The sequence below is a fragment of the Lytechinus pictus genome, chromosome 5 (genome assembly GCF_037042905.1).
Source record: "Lytechinus pictus isolate F3 Inbred chromosome 5, Lp3.0, whole genome shotgun sequence".
Lineage (NCBI taxonomy): Eukaryota > Metazoa > Echinodermata > Echinoidea > Temnopleuroida > Toxopneustidae > Lytechinus > Lytechinus pictus.
This window is the reverse complement of record NC_087249.1, coordinates 28,202,978-28,228,135: the sequence shown is the minus strand read 5'-3', so window position 1 is coordinate 28,228,135 and position 25,158 is coordinate 28,202,978. Positions and strand designations below refer to the sequence as shown.

Sequence of the window (25,158 nt, the reverse complement as noted above, 5' to 3'; positions counted from 1 at the left end):
ACGGGAAATTGTAGCGAACTAGTTCGCTATTTTCCAGATCTCCTGTATATACATACGATGGGAAATTGTAGCGAACTAGTTCGCTATTTTCCAGATCTCCTCTTAACGACGGGAAATTGTAGCGAACTAGTTCGCTATTTCTATATACACGACGGGAAATTGTAGCGAACTAGTTCGCTATTTTCCAGATCTCCTCTTAACGACGGGAAATTGTAGCGAACTAGTTCGCTATTTCCAAATCTGCTCTATATATATATATACGACGGGAAATTGTAGCGAACTAGTTCGCTATTTTCCAGATCTCCTGTATATACACGACGGGCGGAAATTGTAGCGAACTAGTTCGCTATTTTCCAGATCTCCTGTATATACACGACGGGCGGAAATGGTAGCGAACTAGTTCGCTATTTCCAGATCTCCTCGATATATACACCAGTGGGAATTGTAGCGAACTAGTTCGCTATTTCGGATCTCCTCGATTATAGACGAGGGGCAGGGGCGGATCCAGCTTTCGCCAATAGGGGGGGGCCGAAAAATATTTTTATCAACGTTTTTCTCGATTGGCCGCTATAATCTGATTTTTTCGGTTTTTTAGGGGGTAGTCCTAACGAGAGACTGAAGTTTTAAGTATATGTTAATTTTATTATTATAAACAAGATAAGGTATCTCGTGTGGTCTTAATATATAATGCGAGCGCGAAGCGCGAGCTCAAATTCTTTGATATTTCATGTCCTTAGACCTGAAGATTCTGAAGATAATTATAATTATGAAAAAAGATAAGTATCCAACTAAACAACGCGAGCGCGAAGCGCGAGCCTAAATTTTATCATAGTAACGTGAAAAGGGACTCAATTAGGACTGTTTTTAGTGATTAATGAAAAGGATACAAGTATCACCAATTAAATAATGAGAGTGCGAAGTGCGAGCTCAAAATTTTTGATATTCCGACCTGAAAACTGGACAGTCTAAGCGCGTTTTTATTTAAATACAGAAAAAGCTGTGTTTCTCAAATAATTAAATGCGAGCGCGAAGCACGAGCTCATTTTCTTTTATAAACTGACATGATAAAGGAGAATTTTGACATATTTTGGTAAGAATTTCCAGAGGATAGGTAACTCACAAATCAAACAATGCCAGCGCGCAGCGCGAGCTGAAAACTTTGATATAAACAATTTGTGTAAAACAGACAAAATAATAAAGCTTGATGTGCGAGCTAAAATATTGTGTGCAAAATTGATTTCAGATCTGGATGTATAAGTGCCATTTAATCCTCTTGAATGGGATTCATTACACAATCAATGCGAGCGCGAAGCGCGAGCGAAATTTTTTATATAAAGTTTATTTTCTAATTCTCCCCTTCACCCTTTTATTGTTTCCTTTCGGGGTTGGCCGGCCGTTACGAGGTTGTAAATTACACATCATGGGTATGATACCTCTTTCTTACTTTTCTTTCTGTTTTTCATAGTTTCTATCAAGTTAAAGAGTACACTTTTTCTGCAGGTTGTCAAAAAATAGGGGGGGCCGGGGCCGGCTCGGCCCCCTCCTGGATCCGCGCCTGAGGGGAAATTGTAGCGAACTAGTTCGCTATATCCAGATCTCCTCGATATATACACCAGTGGGAATTGTAGCGAACTAGTTCGCTATTTTTCGGATCTCCTCGATATATACGATTGGAATTTTAGCGAACTAGTTCGCTATTTTGGATCTCCTCGATATATAGACGAGGGGGAATTGTAGCGAACTAGTTCGCTATTTTTCGGATCTCCTCGATATATACGATTGGAATTTTAGCGAACTAGTTCGCTATTTTGGATCTCCTCGATATATAGACGAGGGGAAATTGTAGCGAACTAGTTCGCTATTTCCAGATCTCCTCGATATATACACCAGTGGGAATTGTAGCGAACTAGTTCGCTACAATTTCCCGTCGTATGTATATAGAGGAGATCTGGAAAATAGCGAACTAGTTCGCTACAAATTCCCGTCGTATATATCGAGGATATCCGAAAAATAGCGAACTAGTTCGCTACAATTTCCCGTCGTATATATATAGAGGAGATCTGGAAAATAGCGAACTAGTTCGCTACAATTTCCCATCGTATGTATATAGAGGAGATCTGGAAAATAGCGAACTAGTTCGCTACAATTTCCCGTCGTTAAGAGGAGATCTGGAAAATAGCGAACTAGTTCGCTACAATTTCCCATCGTATGTATATACAGGAGATCTGGAAAATAGCGAACTAGTTCGCTACAATTTCCCATCGTATACATAGAGGAGAATTGGAAAATAGCGAACTAGTTCGCTACAATTTCCCATCGTATGTATATAGAGGAGATCTGGAAAATAGCGAACTAGTTCGCTACAATTTCCCGTCGTTAAGAGGAGATCTGGAAAATAGCGAACTAGTTCGCTACAATTTCCCGTCGTTAAGAGGAGATCTGGAAAATAGCGAACTAGTTCGCTACAATTTCCCATCGTATGTATATATAGGAGATCTGGAAAATAGCGAACTAGTTCGCTACAATTTCCCGTCGTGTATATATATATATAGAGGAGATCTGGAAAATAGCGAACTAGTTCGCTACAATTTCCCATCGTATGTATATACAGGAGATCTGGAAAATAGCGAACTAGTTCGCTACAATTTCCCGTCGTGTATATATATATAGAGGAGATCTGGAAAATAGCGAACTAGTTCGCTACAATTTCCCATCGTATACATAGAGGAGAATTGGAAAATAGCGAACTAGTTCGCTACAATTTCCCATCGTATGTATATAGAGGAGATCTGGAAAATAGCGAACTAGTTCGCTACAATTTCCCGTCGTTAAGAGGAGATCTGGAAAATAGCGAACTAGTTCGCTACAATTTCCCATCGTATGTATATACAGGAGATCTGGAAAATAGCGAACTAGTTCGCTACAATTTCCCATCGTATGTATATACAGGAGATCTGGAAAATAGCGAACTAGTTCGCTACAATTTCCCGTCGTGTATATATATATAGAGGAGATCTGGAAATAGCGAACTAGTTCGCTACAATTTGACACGTCGTATAATATAGACTAATACAAGGAGATGGCTACAAATTTCGACGCTTATATATAAGCGTTGAAGATCGCTATATTTGCCATCTATAAAATACCGAAAATAATGTAACAAATTAATTGCAGTTGTATAAAACATCATAGAAAATAACATGACAGATAAATTTTATGTCGATAGGCACACTGTTCATTCGATCATAAAACAATCGCGCTGTTTCACTCCTTGTTTATTTATTGCTATATTTTTATCATGAAAAAAGGGTTTCTTACGCAACAGTCAGTATGATATGTGTGGGCACGAGATCTGCCGTTTAAGCCATAAAGTATATTTTTTATGATTTTATTGTGAGCCTACTCAAAGGATTTTTGTTTATTTTTTATGAATTTCCAGACCAAGTTCAACAGCGCCATCTCGAGCTTGCAATAACGCATGCGATCGCATGGATTTCTCGTGGATTTAACCTCCAAACGTCACTTTCGATACCACATGAAGGTAAGACACTTCATCCCACATAAGTCAATTTTAATATAGAAAGCACAGGGAATAACATTTGTAACTAAGATGAACTAATTTGCTGAGGAAAAGCATTTCAATGCTCATTTTTGCCGTCGAGAACAGACGATGGGTGGCAATGCGCACTATTTACGCACTGGCATTGCCTTTTCATTTTCCCATAGCAATTTGGCTCAGTGGATCGGCCGACCTTTTGCCAGTTTTGGTAACTCTAGTATTGGGGTGTCGCCTAGGCTAGTAGAGTGCCCTTGTCCCGTGAGTATGGGTAAATACACGGTGAGCTCCTGGGCGCCGGGCCACTTCGCGGGCCGGCGCTCCCTGGGTTAATCTCTACCCGGCTAAGGCTAAAATAAGCTTCGCCGCCGGCAAAGTCTTGCGAAATTAAAAAAGCGCTAGGCTAGCTAGCGGCGGCATAAACACATAATAACTACCAACAAAATTATCAATATGTGGGTCACTGTCACAACAATATAGACCAGCTTTACAATAATTGGGAGCTAAAATCACTTAAATTCATCGAGTATACAAACACAGTAAAGCAAAGTACATTAATAAAATATCAATCAGCTTATTAAAATGAATCAACTTTTCATCAACACTAAAACTCACGGTAGGATGATGATCAAGAAATAGGCAACAAAGTCCAGCGCATAAACAGAATCGAGGTTAGCAGAAAGACTGATGACGTCAGAGGGTATTGCCCAGTACAAAGTACTATAAAAATATGCATATGGCTTTTTTATATGCATTATGCGATGACCATGGCCGGGGGGGGGGGGGGGGGCAGCACCAGTGTAATTTAACAAGGGGGCGATTGCAGAAAAAAAATCCTCTTTTATTATAACGTCTGACACAGTAAAATCGTTATTAAATGTAGTATCTTTGTTCTTGTCTCGTACGCCCCCCCCGGCCCCCGCCCCCCCCCCATCGATCCGACCCTCTCTTTTCCCAATTCCCCTCCTCCATAGCATATAGGCCTGTATATAATTATATACCTCTCGTTGAGTCGATTTTTTTTTTTTTGGGGGGGGGGGGCCTACGGTAAGGGGTGGCAAGTTGGACGAATAGGGAGTTAACTTTGTCAAAGCCTGAAGATTTTTAAGATTCATGATAAGGGTTAACTCATAAAGAGTTAAAACTATACTGTAACTAGCATATACCTTCACATTGACCTCATGTCCCCTCATGTCTGCTCTTTATCTTTTGTAAGCCAACGTATTTACTTCTTATACAAGTTGGTTTGGATATGATTGGTTGGTTGATTGATTGATTGATTGATTGATTGCATTGATTGATTGATTGATTGATTGATTGATTGATTGATTGATTGATTGATTGATTGATTGATTGATTGATTGATTGATTGATTGATTGATCAGCTGATTGATATGCAAGTTGGTTTGGATATGATTGGTTGGTTGGTTGATTGATTGATTGATATACAAGTTGGTTTGGATATGATTGGTTGGTTGATTGATTGATTGATTGATTGATTGATTGATTGATTGATTGATTGATTGATTGATTGATTGATTGATTGATTGATTGATTGATTGATTGATTTGCCTAGTCACCAAAACATAGCATTAAAAAACAGTAGGCTTGGACGGGATAACCCACGAAAGCTCAATGTGAAGCTAATTTCCAGTGGGATCCAATCGACATGTATGGAATTTAGGGATAGAATTGTCATGATAAAAGTTTACTATACACAATGATAATAAATCAGGGGCTACTATTAGAAAATGGTACATTACTATATATACAAGAAGAATATAAATAAATACAAAGAGGAGAAGAAATGGGATGGATCATGGAAGGGGAAAAGGAAAAGATAAGAAGAAAGACGTATCGATTTAGAATGTATACAATTAATGATAAATAACTGGCAGGGAAAGAAAAAACGTGGTCGAGGTTTCATGTCAAGAAGAAGTCCGGGCCCTGCATGGGAACGATTTTTTTTTTATTGGGGGTGCTGATATAAATTTGACAAGCAAAAAAAATGGGTTTGACTACAAAATGAAGCTTATTTTTGTCCAGTCAAATTTGACAAGCAAAAAAAGGTGTTTAATACAAATTATAGGTAATTTTCCTTACATTTTTAAACACCTACCAGAATTCTAGGGGATGCGCCTATGGAAAATAATACACGCAGCACCCCCGCTTTCCAGGCAGGGCCAGCATGAGGTGGCATTGTGCTTTACTTTGTCCCATCTATATACGCTCCAGATCAGCGCACCAAATTATTAAAAAGTAAACTGCTGGCCGAATTATTGTTCAATCATAATTATGGTTCCTTATAAAATAGAACATAAAAGTATAATAGCGGAGTGCTCTACTATCGTTCCAAAATGAGTTTAATCAACTTAAAAAGAAAACTCCGACCCTCAGAGTATACTGCCACATTTTTTATTTCTCCACTTTAAAACTAAGTCCGTCTTGTCATATTGCATTTGGAGCTCTTTTTAATGAGACTTTTAAATGCAATTTAAGTTCTTTCCAAAAGCTATAGTTGTGTCATTATACTCAGTATTATTGGTTTGCTACTATAATCGATAAAATGTTTTACGCTGAAATGTGAAAGGAATTAGAGATAGTGATAAAAGAGACCGTATCTTTTTTTGGTGTAAAGATAAAGGGGCCGATATTGTCTTTTTGCAAGAAACCTTTAGTACTAGGGAATGTGAGGATAGATGGGATTCGTCGTGGGACGGCACCAGTTATTTTAGTCATGGTTCAGCTCATAGCAAGGGTGTATTAGTTTTAATTGCGCCAACGGTAGATATGGAGATATTACAAGTCTTAAGAGACAATGAGGGTAAATTTAAATTTATAGATTGTAAGTTTCAAGGGGTTAGGTTGATTTTAGGAAATGTATATTTTCCCACAAGAAATTTTGAAAAAGAACAATTGCAATTTCTCAAAAAAATACGAAATACCCTTGCTAAGTTGAATAAAGATAAATACCCTGTTATAATAGGTGGTGATTTTAACATGATTAGGGACAATAATTTAGATTATAACGGACAATCTCAAAATAGGATTTCAAATAGATTCAATCGAGACTTTGGAAAATTTATGGAAGACTTTCAATTTTTTGACGTTTGGAGATGTAGAAATCCCATGAAAAGACAATTTACATACATGCAAAAGAACCCCTTCATGCAAAGCAGACTTGATTACTGGATAATTTCTGAATGTTAAGAGGAAATGGTTATAAACATGATAAAGTGCGATATAATTCCATATGTGGCCCCCTGATCATCATTCAATTTTTGTACACTTATTCGACAAAACAAAAAATAAAGTTAATGCAAGGAAGAGGTCATATTGGAAATGTAATAATAGTTTATGTGAAAATGAAGATTATGTTAAAGAATTAAAGAAAGAAATTCGTGAATTGAGAAATGAATTGCAATCTGAAATAAAAGATAAAAGGTTGTTATGGGATTTTCTAAAAATGAAAATTCTAAGTTTTACACAAAAATTTTCGAAAGAATTGGCTGATAAAAGAAGGAAAATGAAAACGGATTTAGAAAGAGAAATACAGTTTTTAGAAGAACAATTGAAAGATCGTACTGATGCAAATACTTTAGAAAAACTAGAAAATACAAAAGAGAAATTAAGGGAAATTTATAGTTATGTTAATGAAGGTGTTAAGGTTCGATCTCGTGCCTCCTGGTATGAATATGGTGAAAGAGACTCGCGTTATTTCAACCAGTTGATGCAAAGTAATAAAATAAAAACCACAATTAAAAAAATTAAAACCACAGATGGAAACATCTGTTGTGATGAAAAAAGAATAAGTGAAGAAATTGGGAAATTTTACAGTAGGTTGTATGATAAAGTAGAGTGCGTGTGTTCGGATAACCTCTTTGATGAATTTTTTCAAGGATTACCTAAATTGGCGGAGACATCTCGAGAACTCTGTGAAGGGTTAATAAGTAACAAAGAATGTCTAGAAATTTTAAAAGAATTGAAACATAATAAATCACCTGGAAATGACGGTCTTTCTTCGGAGTTCTACTATACTTTTTGGCCGGATATTGGAGATTTAGTTAAAGATGCCTGAAATGAGGCATATTGGTCCGGGGAATTAGCATCGTCGCAAAAACAAGCAGTTATTACGTTAATCGCTAAAGATGGGAAAGATCCTCTTTTATTGAAAAATTATAGACGTATATCCATTCTTAACGTGGATTATAAAATTTTAACAAAAATTTTGGCTAAGCGAATCAAGAAAATACTTAATGAAATCGTTGTGGGGGATCAGGTGGGTATACATACAAGGTAGAAGTATTGGTGAGGCCATTCGTACTATAGATGACGTTATTTTTCATACATCCCATTTTAATCTACCTGGTTTTTTGTTAGCTATAGATTTTGAGAAGGCCTTTGACTTTTACATTGCATTTTTTTCACTACTTACCACCTTTTATTATATATATATATTGTTCTAGATGAATCGAAGAGTGCCTTTCTGACTTTGAAAAATGAATAGGGGGTCATATAATACGAGGTGCCAAGTATTAAAGAAAAATAATTTTAAAGCGCCACCAATCATATTTTATAAAAGATGGGAACATCATAAATTGGATTTAGTGAATGTCAGAGGAGATGATTGCCCTAATATACAATCGTATAATTTTTATCGTGAAATGAAAAAAAGAAAAACACTTTGTGTATTATTATTATTATTATCATTGATATCATTATTATCATTATTATCATTATTGTTATTATTATTATTCATAACATTAATCGTATAGTAGTAGTAGTCGTAGTATTAGTAGACTAGTAGTAGTAGTAGTAGCAGTAGTAGTAGTAGTAGTAGTAGTAGTAGTAGTAGTAGTAGTAGTAGTAATAGTAGTAGTAGTAGTAGTAGTAGTAGTAGTAATTAGCATTAATATTAAAGGTCAAGACCACCCCAGAAAAATGTTGATTTGTATAAAAAGAGAAAAATCAAATTAGCATAACACTGAAAATTTCATCAAAATCGGATGTAAAATAAAATAGTTGTGACATTTTAGAGTTTCGCTTATTTTTCACAAAACAGTGATATGCACAACTCAGTGACATGCAAATGAGACAGTCGATGTCCCTCACTCACTGTTTCTTTTTTTTTATTGTTTGAATTATCCAATATTAATTTCATTTTTTATACAGATTTAACAATAAAGACCAACTTGACTTAACCATATAGTATTAACCAATGCTTCAGGGAGGAATTAATCGTTGTTTCACTTGACAATGAGGAGAAAATTGAAATATTTCGTATTTTGTATGATAAAAAATACAAAAGAAATAGTGAGTGGATGACGTCATCAGTCTCCTCATTTGCATACAGACCAGGATGTGCATACTGTTTTGTGAAATTCAGCGAAACTTCAAAATGTCATAACTTTTTTATTTTACAACAGATTTTGATGAAATTTTCAGTGTACAGTTATGCTGATTGTTGGACTATTCTCTCTTTATTCAAATAAAATTTTTGTTGGGATGGATTTGTCTTTTAATATTGTTATTATCATCATTATCGTCATCATCGTCATCACCATCATCATCATCATCATCATTATCATCATCATAATTATTGTTATCCCTTGTTATTATCAATTTCTTTTCTTTCTAAAGCACCACTTCCTTTCCCTTCTCCATTTTACTTCATGGGGGAGGGCTCCACGGCCCACACGGATCCGCACCTGGAATATACTCCCACGGCCCCACCCTAGCCCTTTATATGCCTGTGCATTTTTTTGACAATGTCGACTGTCACTGCATGCAGTGATTAGTGGTCACACCAAACTAAATGTGTATGCCACTCTCGCTGAGGGCGCTATACGATACTCGCAAAAATCGTACCAATAATAAAATTGATGATCGAAAAGAAATGTGGGATACAGAGAAGTGAAGGGTACGGAGGTACGACTTATCCCGAGAAGGCCTTCAAAATGGAAGAAAAGAAGCAATCTCATCTATATATAGCTACAAAAATAGATCCCCGAGATGATCTCGAAGAGGTATGGAAGTCTTGGTCCTACAAACCGTTGTTGTTTCAGAAAAATAGGATATTAAAGTGTGTTTGTCAACGCTGTATTTTGCGATTCAATACGTACGGTACTGGTACTGCACTCCATTGATCAACTGCATTATAATGCACGTACCTAAGTGAAAAATGTGTGTTGCTGTGATGAGAGCCCTCGAGTACACACTCGGGCGAGGAATATGTGTGTGTGTGTATGTCGTGTGTAGTGCAAATTTGCAATTAGACTAGCATCCAGACCTCAGGTTGAAGTTTTAAGATTTATGTGACGACATCGACTCTCTAGACTCTAGTCTAGTGTTTTATGATTTTTTTTTCATAATGATAGTGTATACATTAAATCTGAAACTTGTTAAACAATATCTGTTCATGGTTATTTTTTAATAATATTACTTTATTCAGCCTAAAGTTTTGCTGGTAACTGTTAATATCCTACTCGAGGTCTAGATCTAATCTAGTCTTTGCTGAACTTTATAATCGGTTACCTTGTCTTTTGACTAGTAATTTTTGAAGATGGATGGTGTGGATTTGCCCCTGCCCTTTTTGTAGTAATCATGACATGGCCCATTAAAAAAAATTATAATGGGAATATTTCATCCCACCCTCGCTTTGGACCAAAGTCAATTTCATCATTCTTAAAAGTCATGATTAATCACACATGAAATTTAAGATAAATAGAGATATAAATGATTTTAAAACTAAAGACAACAAATGAAAGGATGATTTCTGTTTTATACTTTTTATAGCAAAGTATAGCAGTCGACCTAAACGGTGCAGATCAGGAAGGGGAGGGCATGAATAGTAATGGAGGGGGCTTCAGGGGCTCTGACCCCCCCCCAAAAAAAAAAATATATAATAATAAATAAAATAAAATAAACTGAAAATGAACAAATAAAAATAAAAATACAAAAAAAAAATTTTTTAATGATGAAAAAAAAATTAAAGAGGGAGAAAGGGAGAGAAACGATATGACTCGCCTTTAGTTTGCTTTTTTGTCCAAAATTTCTGAGAAATTTCTTAGAAATTTTGCCCATTTTGCCATGCTGTGCCCCCTCCAAATTTCTGGCTCATAATATTGAAGCTACTTGCAATGGCACTGTCATGTTCCCACTTGTTACACAATATTTTGTGTTTTTACTACCCCCTCTTTATAAAGGTTGCATTTGTACATGTATGTAGATAATCTAGGTCCTGTTTCATAAATACTTGTTATAATAACAAATGAAACATTTCTATATTGAGCCAATCAGATTGAAGGATTTCAGGAGCTTTTAACTGTTATTGCAATATGTTATTATAACAAGTTTTATGAAACGGATCCCTGGTACAAATTGGCAGGTGGGCTTTAGGAGCAGCATCTGTCAATTGATAGAGGTACATATTCTACACAGAATTTTGAAATATATCATTAAGATTATTGATGCAAATTTTATTTTGTACAAAATACATCATTACTTGGTAAATCTTTTTTTTTTTCAATGAATGGTAAGCTAATTGGTAGAGCTATATGAAGTAACCAAAATATATTTGTGCTAATTATTGCATTTTTTTCATTTTTTTTTTCAATAAATGTTTTAATTTTATTTTTCAACTGATTTTGATATATTTTTTCTGGTTAATCTTGTAGAACGGTATGAGAACCTTTTATAAACAGAATTTTAATGCCAAATTTATTTGAATGTTGCACAAAATACGTCCCCTTCATTTGTCAAACTTTTGGGGTTCCCCCCCCCCCGTATTTTAGAGCTGTAGGGGGTCAATGCCTTATTATAGTGTAGGTCTACTCACTTTGCAGGAATCTGAATGAGCACAACCATTGGCGGAAATCCAAGGGTGGACGTGTCCCCCCCCCCCTCCTACCCAAAATTTGGGTTAAATTGGCCTTACATTTTAGGTGATAACCTTTTTTTTTTTTTTTGCTTGTCAAATTTTCTAGCCCCTGGTCCCCCCCTCTACCTTTGGGGACAGATTTCTGCCCATGAGCACAACAATATTGATATGCTACCAGGCAAAACAAATTACTTTGGGAGCTACTTTTCACAAATTACTGCCTAAATTTGTTTATAAGCAGTAACATTGTTGAAAGAATAGGGAGGTTTGGGGCTCTTTTTTAAATTTCCATGGTTCCTTTTCAGAGCATTTTAGGAGAAATTGCTCTGAGCCCCAGTATTGTTGCATTTAATTGTTATTTAGTTATTTCTTAATTTTCAGAGAATGGAACGTGGCCATGATGTTATATCCAAGGCAACAGCAGGACTTTCTCCTAAGGAGACTCATGATGCTCTTACAGCGATGGTAATTCAATGAAATACTTTAAAGCATGTTGATAGAAATAGTATACCCCCAGTAGTCAAAGTTATTCAAGGGCAATATTTCTTCAAAATCCAAACTTGGTTTATTAAAAATTTATTGTGAAAGCAGGATGAAAGAAAACAACATGATGAAAAAGGTATTGGTGTTTGAATAACAACATCATTGATAGATGCAAATTACAAGTAACAATTTTGTGACATGTATTTGGGCCAACTCTCAATCTGTACATTCCCAATAAAAATGCAACAATATTCAGATTATATCAAAATGGTAAACTACTCAGAGTCAATGTTCGAATAAAAGAGTAAGTTTATGGATACTGTTTTGTCTGTTTTATTACCATTATAGATCATTCCATATTTCCATTCTAGACTACACAATATGAAAATTTAAAGTGACATCAAGTTGGTTTAATAAAAACAGAAGTAATGAAAGAAACCTAGGGAAAAAAAATTGGCAAAAATCACAATATCTTATTAGGTCATAACCCTGTTCTTTAATGGGTATTTGTCAAATCTTTATAAATTATATGTTTCTATCATTTGTGTGCTTTCATAAAAGAACATGATATCAGAATTTACTTTCTGTACAGTTTATAGTGCTGCCATAAAATGAATATGATTTTTATGTGTGTGAATTTGAATATACTTCTTCTTATTTTTATGAACAGGTAAGCAAAGGAAGCCAACAACATGAAGAAGTGACTTTAGGTCTTATGTACACAATTTTTACTCAAACATCAGCTGCTCAGAAAGTAAGTTCAACATTTTCCCTCTCTATTTCCATGTTTCAATCACATTTTTATGATATTTTTATAATTTGTATGTGTGTCTGTGTTCTAATGTTCTACCATTTGATATACAAGACATTTCTCATGCATGTTCCTGCATGTGTATTCATATTTTTGCAGATGAAATGAAGCACAGAATGTGAGGAAATGTGCGTGGTTCTTTTGAACACTGGGTAGTTGTTGCATGGTGATAGCGGTCACGACAGAAGGGTACTCTGGTGTGGGGGTTGCGGGGTGGAGGTACAGTGCCAGTCGTACGTCTTTGACACCTGTTTGCCTGTTTCGACCAGAGCATTAGATAATGTATCGTTCTCTGGTAGGACGGGTACACGGGTGTTAGAGATGTGTGACTGGTACTGTGCAAGTAGGTTGCACAATTGCATTGTCCTATTTCTCTCTGACTTCTCTTCTTTTCTTATCTTCTACTTATTCTCTTCTATCCTCTATGATCTCATTCTCCCCCTTTCCTTCTCTCTCTTTTCTTCTCGTACAGTTGCGCAATACATATCTTAACAATTATGATTGTTTGTCAAATGTATTATTTATGCCATTGTATATTGTATTCATGTTTGTAACTTTATGCCCGAAAGCAAATTTTGTGTATTCTTATGCATGACAATAAATCATCTTGAATCTTGAATCACAGAGTTTGTGTGCACTCCTTATCCAATGTATTACATATTTGAGAATTTGTGAGAAATTAGTATAAGGAATTGCAAACAGTTCATTTGATACTATTTTGTGATAGAGTATTCCCAACCTTATATTTGAAATTGAATTTGATTTTTTGTTCCACTTTTACAACAAACAGCAGAAGTATATTAGATAAAAAAGCATTAGATTAACTTGGTATTTTACATAAAATACAGTAGGCCTATGTAATGAAAGTGGGAAGCCTAAATAAAAAACAAAGCTTGTAGAAAATTAGGCTCCTGTTGGGAGAATAAAATGATAAGAGTAAGCGATAGGATGTGAATTGGAATCATTTATCCCTGACCAGCTGGATCATTGCATAGTGACAGATATGTTTTGACAGCTTGGAGCTTGGGATAAAAATGCCTAGCTAGATTCATCTCCTTCCACTTAAAGCTCCCTGGTCTAATTTTTTTTTTTTTTCTTTAGGTTTACAGAGATTTACAGTTGATCACGAGAGACGGCATGGGTATCGTGTGGAGAATACTGAATCAAATTATTATTGAGAGATACACAAAGTTGCTTGAAAATGTCAGAACACAGGTGAGTTGCTTGCTTAATTATCATGATAAATTTATAGTTGGTGCATTATATTGGTGCATACTGGTAGGCAGGTGTAACTGTATCCCTTAGCATCAGAAAATAGTCTCGCTGGACCAGTGACATACTTTTCATGCTGTATATTTATTTTAGCAATAAATATTTGGAATTGATGGTCTTATGCTTTATTTGAACCACCTCCTCATTGCAGAAAGAGCTGATGGGTGTTTCATAAAGCTGTTCGTAAGTTAAGAGCGACTTTAAGAACGACTGGTGATCCTTTCTTGTGGTAAATGGTATATTCATAGGCGTTGGTTAAGCACGTAAGAAAGGATCACCAGTCGTTCTTAAAGTCACTCTTAACTTACGAACAGCTTTATGAAACGCCCCCCCCCCTGGTATTATTTCTTGTGAGTGATTCATTGGAAAGTTGTAGTAGTAGTATTTTTTATAATGACTACTATTATTAATACTAATATACATTTCACGTGTAGTAAATGGGGTACTCCAGTATTTGTATCTTAAAAAGACTTAAGTTTACTGTGCAAAACACTGAAAATTTCATCAAAATCTGATAACAAATAACCAAGATATTTGAATTCTAAATTTAGCAATATTTGGTGACAACAGTTAAATGCACCGCATAATGAATATGCAATAGATGGACTGATGATGTCATGCCCCCATTTTCCTGTTCTTTGAGTGACATAATTATTCCACATTTTCATACATGTATGCCTTCAAAATAATAAGTTGCAGCAATGATTATCTTACAAATTAAATCAGAAGTGGATCTATTTTTTTTTTTTTTTTCATTTTTGGAGGACAAAAAATTTGAATGAATATAATTAAGTATAATAAGATACATCAGTTAGCACAGAACATTACATTTTTCGTGAAGACATATACCTGTGACTGTTGCACAGAAAAAATGCAGAACTTTAAAATATAGGTTTGTTATTCCTCGTCTGATTCAATAATATTTTCAGAGTTTTATTTGTCTGATTTTACTTAATCTGTTTATATCATATTGATTATCCCTTAAAAGAAAAAAGGTTGTTTGCATATTGAGCTGTCAATACTGGCTATTGAGGCTCAGAGTGTGCATAGCCTTATCCAGAATGCAGACTTTACATGAGTGATGAGAAACGCAAATGAATGCTCAGATTGAATTATGAAGGAGATGTGAATTTTTAATGAATGCATTTGTTGCACTTTGCAGGTTGTGTGGTTAGCTCGTGAGCTTGTTAAAGGTTCTGTGGTGAATGCAGATCAAGTGATTTCATCATTAATCAAGCAAATAGCAGGTAAGCATTCCCAACTCTTTCTCAACAGGGTGTCTCACACTGCTCCATGCCTTACTTTTTACTTGCACATCACCATTTTAATGTAAATGATAGCCATCATCCCCATTTAGCTTCAGGGTATCTACAAGGCAAAATACAGAGCTCTGATTTTGATGAGATATAATGCAGAACAAAATACAGGTAACTCTTAAGTTAACCTTCCATAAGTTAAATACTCAACTAAATTGAAGCACTGTTTTTTAGACCTGATTATTACAAATATATGTTATATACCGCTTTTAAGTCAAATTTCTTTTAAGCTGAACAGATTTGTGTGACCCCAAAAGATTTGACCTTGGCAGAGTTACCTGTACTTTTTTCCTGCAGAATTTTGTTTCTTACAATAATGTTTCAGTCTGTTTCCAAGGTATCATAGACCAACAGTTATGCCTGTACTCTCCATATATATTGATTTTATTTGAATCTTTTTTTTTTAAATTCATTTAAGTTCCATGTGTTCAGATATGTATGTAATTGAAATGGGCATTAACCCTAAATAGACTGGGCTATTTTGATGCCTAAGAAGACTGGGAATCAGCCCCCCCCCCATGATCTCCGCTGTCAACCGCGCGACCGCGACAAAAATTGGCACGTGGTTACCCATGGCATAATCTCCAAGACAGTAGGATCAAATTTTCCGAAAAATCCCATAAATCATTAATTATGCTAATTTATGCGTAAAATCAAAGATTTGCTCTAATTAACTAAATAAGGCCTCTAAACTGTTCATTTTTTATTCACAGATTTGTAGGATTCTGATCAAATGTACTTTAAAAAAATTCAATATCACAATTCTTTTCTTATGTATTTTATTGTTTTTAAAATTTCTTATGTATTACCTTGTTTTTCGACTTTTTTCAATGAAAATCATCCGCGACTCTTTTTTTACTATAAACGAGATGAAATTGATTGAGTTTGATTAGTAAAATTGAAAATAATGATTCATTTATGAATTTTGGCTAAAAACACAATTTGCATTGGATTTGTACACAAATTTTTTTGAGCAATTTGGGGTCGACATACACTCACGAAATGTTGCGTAATTTCGGAACCACGTACCCGGGCGTTGCAAATTTGGTCTCATAAGTTGCGCAAGACATGAAAGAAAAAGTCATGGAACGGCGCGGCGCCAGCTTTTCGCGTTAGAGATTTATCGCGAAAAATGTCGAGGGGGGGGGGCTGAATCAGCACCCCCCAGTCTTTTTAGGGTTAATATAGCAGGAAAAAGTACTCTTTTTGCAGGAAAAAGTAATATATAAGTAAAAGTAACATATTAATTAAAATCGATTTGACTTAATCCCTTTCAGATTTCAGCCATTATCAATGCACAATTTGTACAGCTGTTGAGACATATTTGTTGTTGTTTTTCTTTTTTTGCCAATGAAATTACTTTTATATTTAATTGTTAACTTTATATAACTGTTATAATTTTCCTGCAATTGCATTGATATTTATTCCAAATTTTGGTAAAAACTTTTTTGAGATCATTGCTGTTTATGGAAAAGCATCTAGAATTTTACTCATTCTTCAATTTCTTATATATATATATATTTTTTTTTTTTAATACAAATATCTTACTGTTTTTATGACTGAATATTCTCAAGAATTCCATTTTGATAAATTTAAATGAGATTCAAATGGCATAGGATGTGGAAGAAAGAAAGATTCTTTTTAGCAAATTTGTGAAATCAGTTATTTCCAGCATTTGTTCATGGAGCTTGTGTAATCCTTATAAACTTGCTACCAAAAGATGTGCAAGACTTAAAAAAATTGCTTAATGGGTAATGGCATGTGGCAAAGTCTTTCGCTGCAGTCTTAATTTTGGAGCGAAGGAGCTTTTTCTCCCCCCCCCCCCTCCACCACCCATATACACACAGATTGGTTGGTTTGGGGTCAAAGGAGAATCCAGCCTCAAAATTCTATTAGACCTATATTTGATTTTGCAGTCATATAACCACAGGATTTATATAAACACATTTTCCTGAATGATTTTTCCATTTGAATAGGGGGAGATGTATCACCAAAGAACATGTGGCTTGCTGAGTCTATGCTGGATATTTTTACTGAAAATAGGTAAGGTTAATTTCCCAGCTTCTTTGAATGTAGGTGAATCTCTGCCCTATACTGTGCTATGTATTTAAAACTACTATGTTGAATGCAAGGCTAGTACAATATTCTATTGAATCATTGCCAATTTGGAAATTTTTCTGATGATGCTCTTATTGTGTGGTGTGTTTTTTTTCTTCTTGCAATAATGTTTCAGTCTACTTCCAATATGTTATGAACCAATTAAGTATATGCCTCTACTTTCCATAGATTTTTGTTTTATATTTGTAGATTTTATTATTCAATTTTGTAATGCTATTTTAGTTCCATGTATTCAGATGATAGACATTGATATATTGCCATCTATCTAGAAATGATTTATTCATAGATGCAGTATTACTGTATACCTTTGAATATTACATAGCGATCTTTATTTTTATTACAGGTCATGGCTTGACAAACATCCCACCCTTCTGGCCATGGTACTATACACATACCTAAGGATTATTGAAGACCATAGCAGTACATCATGGACACACCTCAGAGATCGGGAGGTAGAGTTCTGTGTACAGCTTATTCGGACAAAGGTTTGTACTCTCAGGCCCATATTCTGAAGTCAGGTTTAATTTAAACTCTGGTTTAAAGTTTGGGTTTAACTATGGATAACCAATAGTGGCATAAATCTCTAACAGTGTTATTTCAATGTATCAGCTCATTTTTCGCTCATATCATTCTGAACAGCTTTGGATTCTTGGAAGAATAAATAAGAAATCTTTATCCACCTTTCACAAATTCGGAAATAGTATAGTAAACATAAGAAGCACACATGTAAGGAAAATTTTGACATGTGTGGCTTTCCATAATTTTATCACAGAGTTAGACCATGGTCCAAGTTAAACCTGACTTCAGAATACAGGCCCTAGTCTTTATAAACAGACAAAAGAGTGGGTGGGGGTTAATTTTTGTCGTCACACCAAACGTGTTTACCTAGCCATAATGTTTTCTAATTGTTCATTCTGTCCCCTGTTATAAGATGTGAATTGAATCCTATACACAACATGTTCAATATTTTCATTCTTTATTTGGGTATAAACAGATGTATTGAATGGAAAGATGAGAGGGGGATTCCTATACTTTAAATGGTCATTTAACTGATGCCAACTTTGACTCATCCAGGAAGAGAGTAAATTAAAATGTATATAGAATAAGTCTTGTCATTTGGACTTGCATATCGATGGAGAATGGTTTTCACATCTGACCCTGGATGCTTCTAAGTTGGTGGTGGGAAATATCGTCAGTTGGCACTGATGCATCTCTAATGTGATTGGTGAGACAAATCAAGGGACTACGGAGGTGAAGTCCAACTGAGGTTGTATCACACTCCTCTACCTTTGTTGTGAGTGTGATTCTCCACGCTTACATAGACAGCCTCAATGACTCCACACTGTCAAACCAACAAAGATTCAGTGGCCCATATCCTGAACTAAAGTCGATTTAAACTCTGGTCTAAAGTTGTGGTCTAACTATTGATTGCCAACTGAGACACCAATCTCTTACAGCACAAGTTCAGTGTATCAGCTCATTTGACAGGAAATAGTATCTAGAATTGTTTTATTCACTGTTAAAAGCATGAGGAAAGAGAAAAATAAACACAAGACACAAGCATTATAAATAAACTTTTTTCTTTCTTGTTTTCCTTGTATAGTTCACTGAATGTTGTAGAATAGGAAGAGATCTGATCAGATTGCTTCAGAATGTTGCAAGGATACCAGACTTTGATAGACTGTGGAAAGACATGCTGAACAGACCGCAGACACTCAATGCACAGTTCACAGGTTAGTCCATTCTTCAAGGTTTTGAACTAAACTTGATAGTAAATAAACTTGCATACATGTATATTTGTATGTCCAATACTACATTCATTCAATAGTTGTTGCTTCTCAGATTATTTCTTATATGTATTTAGATATAATGAAGTTTTACAATGAATTCAGTATTGGTATGTAGTACTTTTTTGTGAACAAAATATTGATGTCAAGATTATATCGGATGATAGCAAGATGGAAAATGTGTACTGTGATAGCTAACTTGGTAGAGCAGTGGTCTCGCAATCCAGTAACCCAAGTTCGATTCCCAGCTGGCATGCAAGTGCCCTTTCACAAGGCTTTTATTACCATTACCAGGTCCCTCAGAGAGGATATTAAGCCTTCACTCCTTTGGTTGCTTGTTTACATGCTCTTCTTCTAATAGCAGTTAGTTATACATATTATCTCCACCATCACCACATTTCATCGTTTGAAGTTACTTAAGTTTGTGATCTAGTCATGAAATGTTAATGCAAGTTGAAGATGTCGTTGAATTGAATATGTAGTGTCGATATCAATGCTTCTCTTCCTAATTTTTCATTCTCAGGCATCATGCAACTTTTGAACCAGAGGACTCCAAACAAATTTCTTGCCTGTAGACTTACACCTGACATGGAAAAGAAAATCTTATTTCTAACATCAAAGGTAAGCAAATTTACATTTGTCTATTTTTCTCTTTTTTTTACTATTCATTTTTTTCATTTAAAGGATGCAAATGTCAAATTCCAAATCCAGTTTGGTATAAATCATAGAATAGTCAACCTGTTTTATGTCTGACACAAGTTTTCTCCATTCTTATTTTACTTTGTGTACTGCTCAAGTACTGATGATTTAAGAACATTATAACTCTTCATATGAACCTTAATAATAAGTCTTTCAACTCACTGTTTCTACTTTCTACAAGCGAATCTGAAATTATAAATATAGTTCATGATATGAAGAATACAGTGTCATGTGGTCATGATGATATAAATGCTAAACTTACAAAGAAAATAATTCATGGTATAGCTTATCCTTTAACTGTCATTTTCAATTTCAACAGGTACTGTACCTGATGATTTTAAAACAGCAAAAGCTATCCCTGTATATAAAAAAGACAACAAGCACCTCGTTGATAATTACCGCCCAATATCCCTTTTGCCCACATTCTCCAAGATCCTTGAGCTCGTCGTTTATAAAAGACTTTACAACCACTTAACGCACAATAACATTCTAATACATGAACAATTTGGTTTCCGCCAGTCCTACTCTACAGAAAAAGCATTAGTGTACACTATACAACATATCATACATTCTCTCGACACAAAAGAAATTCCCATGGCTTCTTTGTTGACCTCAGCAAAGCCTTTGACTCACTCGACCACAATATACTACTATACAAGCTTAGGCATTACGGCGTCAGAGGTGTTGCATATAACTGGTTTCAAAACTACCTCTCTGATCGCAAAGAGTTTACTTTTTTAAATAATATTAAATCTAATATTTTGCCAATAACATGCGGTGTCCCGCAAGGAAGTATACTAGGTCCTTTGTTGTTTTTAATTTATGTTAATGATATCTATTCCTCTAAAATATTAAAATTTGTACTGTATGCAGATGATACTAATATTATGTTGTCACATAAAAATGAACTAAAATTGATTGAATTAGCTAATAGTGAACTTTTGTCCGTTGCAAATTGGCTTAAAGCAAATAAATTGATGATTAATATAAATAAAACCAAGTACATAATATTCCGTTCATTCAAAAAACATTCTGTCTCCAACTTCACAGTTAAAATAGATAATACTGAAATCGAAAATGTTCACAGTATAAACTTTTTAGGTGTAATAATCGACGAAAGACTAAATTGGACAGAACATGTTAATAATATCCATGGGAAAATAAGTATGTACATAGGTATTATGCGCAAAATTCGCCATTTTATACCTTTAAAAACCCTATTCATGTTATACAATGCCTTTATCTTTCCATATTTAAATTATTGTGGAATAGTTTGGTCAGGCACTAATTAAAAAAACATTAATCGGTTATTTGTTTTGCAAAAGAAAGCAATTCGGCTTTGCACAAACTCGCACTACCTTGCTCACACTACTTCTCTTTTCAAAAACTTAAATACATTAAAGCTCTCTGATTTGATTAACCTGAAATTGGCAATCTTTATGTCTTCTCATTTTAACGGCTCATTACCCCCTATTTTAGATGATTTATTTTCTAATAGTAAATTCAAGCACTCATTTAATACACGTAATAAGAATAACGCTATCTTGCCACATTGTCGTATAAATCTAACTCAGCGTAACTCCATCATCTTTAAATGTACTAAGTTATGGAATGCTCTTACATCTGAAATAAAAAATATACATTCACAATATGCTTTTAAATCTAAATATAGAAAAGTTATTTTATCTGCATATTGATTCTACAAAACCTACACAAACATTCTTTTTTTTGTGTGTGTATGTTGTTTGTAGTCTGGTTGTAATTGACCTATTGTAGATTTGATTGTTCTTTTAAGTTCTTGATTTACCATGTCATAATGTATATTTTGTATGTAAGGGGATCACTGTTTAGCAAGCCATAGGCTTTTGTTGTGATTTCCATACACATTTTATTGTATATATCTGCTTTGCATTTTATGAATTATTAATAAATTGAATTGAATTGAAATTGAACCTGAAAACAGGCAAATCGCTTCAGGAATGGAATTGCTTATTTATTTTCCATTGAACTTCTTATCTTTTATTTCTTTTAGGTTCGGTTTGGAACTCAAAAGAGATACCAAGATTGGTTCCAAAGACAGGTTAGTCATAAAGTTTGTTGTTTTTCTTCTCATTTTTTTGTTATTTATAATAAAATGTTTAAATTAAAATGTTTCCTTTTATTTTTTATCAGCAAGCTCTACAAGACTTGAATATTTTGCATTATATTTGATGATGTGATATTTTGGGGTACAAAGTACAGGAAGAAGGGTAGAAGACTATACACACATGTATGCGTAAACTGATGTGACTTCTTTTTCACTTGTGCTGAACAAACTTGGATCACTAGAGAGCCCTTTTATAGGTCACAAGTACCATATCATCCTTCATTTATTTAAATCTACATACACTTAGCTCTTAAATGAATGCTTTACATGTGTAAAAATCATACAGTATAACTACATTAGATTACAGCAAACCAGAATCTAGATAAAAATAGTTTCCAATTTGAAACTCGCAATAAATGATGTAATCTCAATAGGGTCTCCATTTTGGTTTTCTTGTATAGTACCTGCAGACGCCAGAGAGCCAATCACTGCGGATTGATCTGATCCGTTATATCTGCTGCTGTATTCATCCATCCAATGAGGTGCTCTGTTCTGATGTCATACAGAGATGGGCTGTGATTGGCTGGCTTCTTACCACATGCACTGTGAGTGGGCAATTTCTTTGAAGCCAGTTTAGTACAGAATTAGTAACAAGAGATTCAGGATATAAACCTATTATATATTCAAGATTTATTAAATGATCGATTGTAAAAAGCAACAGCATGCTTTAGAGTTATTTGATATTAATGGTTAGGATCAGAGGAGTCGAGGTCAGAGCCGTGATATTTCTTTGAAATAATTATCACTTAAATGGAAGAGATATACTATAAAAAAAGAAGAAAAAAGAAAATTCAAAGAAAATATTTAATAGGTGTGGGAAAGGCTTAGAAATATCATTGGCTTTTTAAAACAGATTTTCAAAACTAATGATGATTCACTGTAAAGGATTTCTTTTCAAATTCCCTTGTATTTTTATGGCATAAATTGTCTGGCTGACCAATTTGTGTTTTGGTGTGCATTGAATGTCATTTATTATCATTTAGGCCTGTGAATTTTAAATAATATTTCCCAAACATTTTAGAGAGTTTATTCTACAAATCAAACTACTGACACGACCCCTGTTGGATAAAATTTACTTTTATGGTAACTTTGACATCCAGGTTTAACTTGGATTGAATCCTTGATTTTGATTTGATGTTGAGCATTGTTACCATGGTAGTTACCATTGGAAGGCAAAGTTACCATAATAGTCATTTTTATGCAACAGGACCCTGAACTAAATTCCATGTGTACTATACTGAAAAGTTCTTGCTTCTCTTATATGCTGAATAACCTTGCCTTATTGAATTTTTTTCTGTCTAATATTGCTGAATAACCTTGCCTTATTGAATTATTTTTCAGTCTAATATTGCTGCATCGTGTGCCAAACTAGCTCTCTTCTATGACTGGTTGTTCTTCAGTCCTAGTAGAGGAAACATCATGGATATTGGTGAGATACACAGAAAAAATGTCATTTGTGCTGACAATTTGAAAATGAGTTTGAACAGGGGACTATATCATAAAACTTGTTATGATAACAAATTTGCAAAAACAGTTTAAAGCTGCTGAAATTACTCAATATGGTTGGCTTATCGTATACTTGTAGGAATTATGCATTTGTTATAAGAAGAAGTCTTATGAAATGGTACTCAAAATTAAATGAAATGACATCCAAATTGTTTGTTTGTATAAATAAGAAATGTGTGCCAAATGATTATGACACATAATGTTAAATTTCTTGGAAAATTAGCAAAATAAGCATGGCATTCGTATTATGTTGACAGACTTTATATTCCAAGCAATGATAATACATGGTCCCACATGTGCTTATCTGTGGTGGTGATCTTCAGTGTGCTTGCTTTCCTGCATAGATTTCATGATTTCACAAAGGTACTAGTTTATGTAAACATACTAGATCTCGAGCTGTGATGATATCATGACAATTGACCTTGCTTTTAAAAAACTTTCTCATGAAATAATTTTGGCTGCGAGCATTACAAAGGTAGAATTGTAAGTAAAGCCCACCCGGGTGATTTGAGGACACTCAAAATGACATGGAAGACGCAAGTGGAGGAGGATAGAAACATTGGGTTGAGGATGGAGGATGAAATGAATTGTGCAAAGTGGAGCTAGCAGTAAGAGGGAGATGAATCTGGCCACTCCTGTTCCATAGGGACATAAAACAAGACATGCACTACTTCTACTACATGTTGTTATAATCCTATTTTCATTCATTTCAGAGCCTGCAATACTGGTGATGCACCATTCATTGCGTACACATCCTGCTATTAGCGTTACATTACTCGATTTCCTCTGCAGAGTAAGTGTAAAGTGAACTTTTCTGTAATATTTTTCACCTGGGCACTTTTTCATGAAGCTTGTCAGCACTCACAAGTTGTCATTGTCTGAGAGTTACCATAGTAACAGTCATCGACCTGGAGAGTGTTTCATCAACATTTTTGTCCCACAAGTTGTCAGATCTGAAATTTTCCTTGAATCTGATTGGCTGAGAAGCACTGTTACTACGGTATTTGTCGCATAAAACAGGATTTGTCGGATAAATCGTCCGACAAGTCCTTCATGACACACTCCCCAGCCAATTACAACCAAGGATTTCACTGAAATTGACAAAGAGTTGCCAAGTCAGTCAGTACTGGCAACTTTGATGAAGTGCCCTCTGAATGTAAAGTCTTACTTTTGTGTATGGTCAGGTATAGTGTTTCATAAAATGACTTGTCAGATTTTTTTATCCAACAAAGTCTGTTTTATCCTGCAGTTACCATAGTAACAGTTGGACACTTGTGCCTCTCAGCCAATCAAAACCAATGAAAGTTGTCAGATCTGACAACTTGTCCGTTGGCAAATGTTGATGAATGGCTCCTGAAAGAGTTTTTTATTATTAATATGAACCTTATATGGACTTTCTACTTCAATTCATTATTGCACATGTTAGAAAGTGCAAGTTCCATGAATGTTTCATAACGATTAATACTTAGTGATATATTGATGTGATTATGTAACATATATACTTGATTCTGCAGAGCAGTGTTATGTTTTTTTTATTCAAATGAATACAAATAATTATAAGCATATTTTAGTGAATTCACTTACC

At 34.7% G+C, this 25,158-nt stretch overlaps 1 protein-coding gene across 1 annotated transcript in view; it reads left to right on the top strand.

Moving 5' to 3' along the window:
* Window positions 1-9,431: 9,431 nt before the first annotated feature.
* Window positions 9,432-25,158, top strand: part of LOC129261601 (integrator complex subunit 3-like) — a 38,362-nt gene continuing 22,635 nt past the window's right edge. The window contains exons 1-13 of the mRNA XM_064100167.1: window positions 9,432-9,582; window positions 11,817-11,900; window positions 12,589-12,672; window positions 13,831-13,944; window positions 15,164-15,248; window positions 17,294-17,360; window positions 17,779-17,920; window positions 19,039-19,168; window positions 19,746-19,843; window positions 21,954-22,001; window positions 22,469-22,612; window positions 23,409-23,496; window positions 24,287-24,366. Coding sequence (XP_063956237.1) covers window positions 9,439-9,582; window positions 11,817-11,900; window positions 12,589-12,672; window positions 13,831-13,944; window positions 15,164-15,248; window positions 17,294-17,360; window positions 17,779-17,920; window positions 19,039-19,168; window positions 19,746-19,843; window positions 21,954-22,001; window positions 22,469-22,612; window positions 23,409-23,496; window positions 24,287-24,366 — 1,308 coding nt within the window. The 5' untranslated portion in view covers window positions 9,432-9,438. The remainder of the gene's footprint in view (window positions 9,583-11,816; window positions 11,901-12,588; window positions 12,673-13,830; window positions 13,945-15,163; window positions 15,249-17,293; window positions 17,361-17,778; window positions 17,921-19,038; window positions 19,169-19,745; window positions 19,844-21,953; window positions 22,002-22,468; window positions 22,613-23,408; window positions 23,497-24,286; window positions 24,367-25,158) is intronic.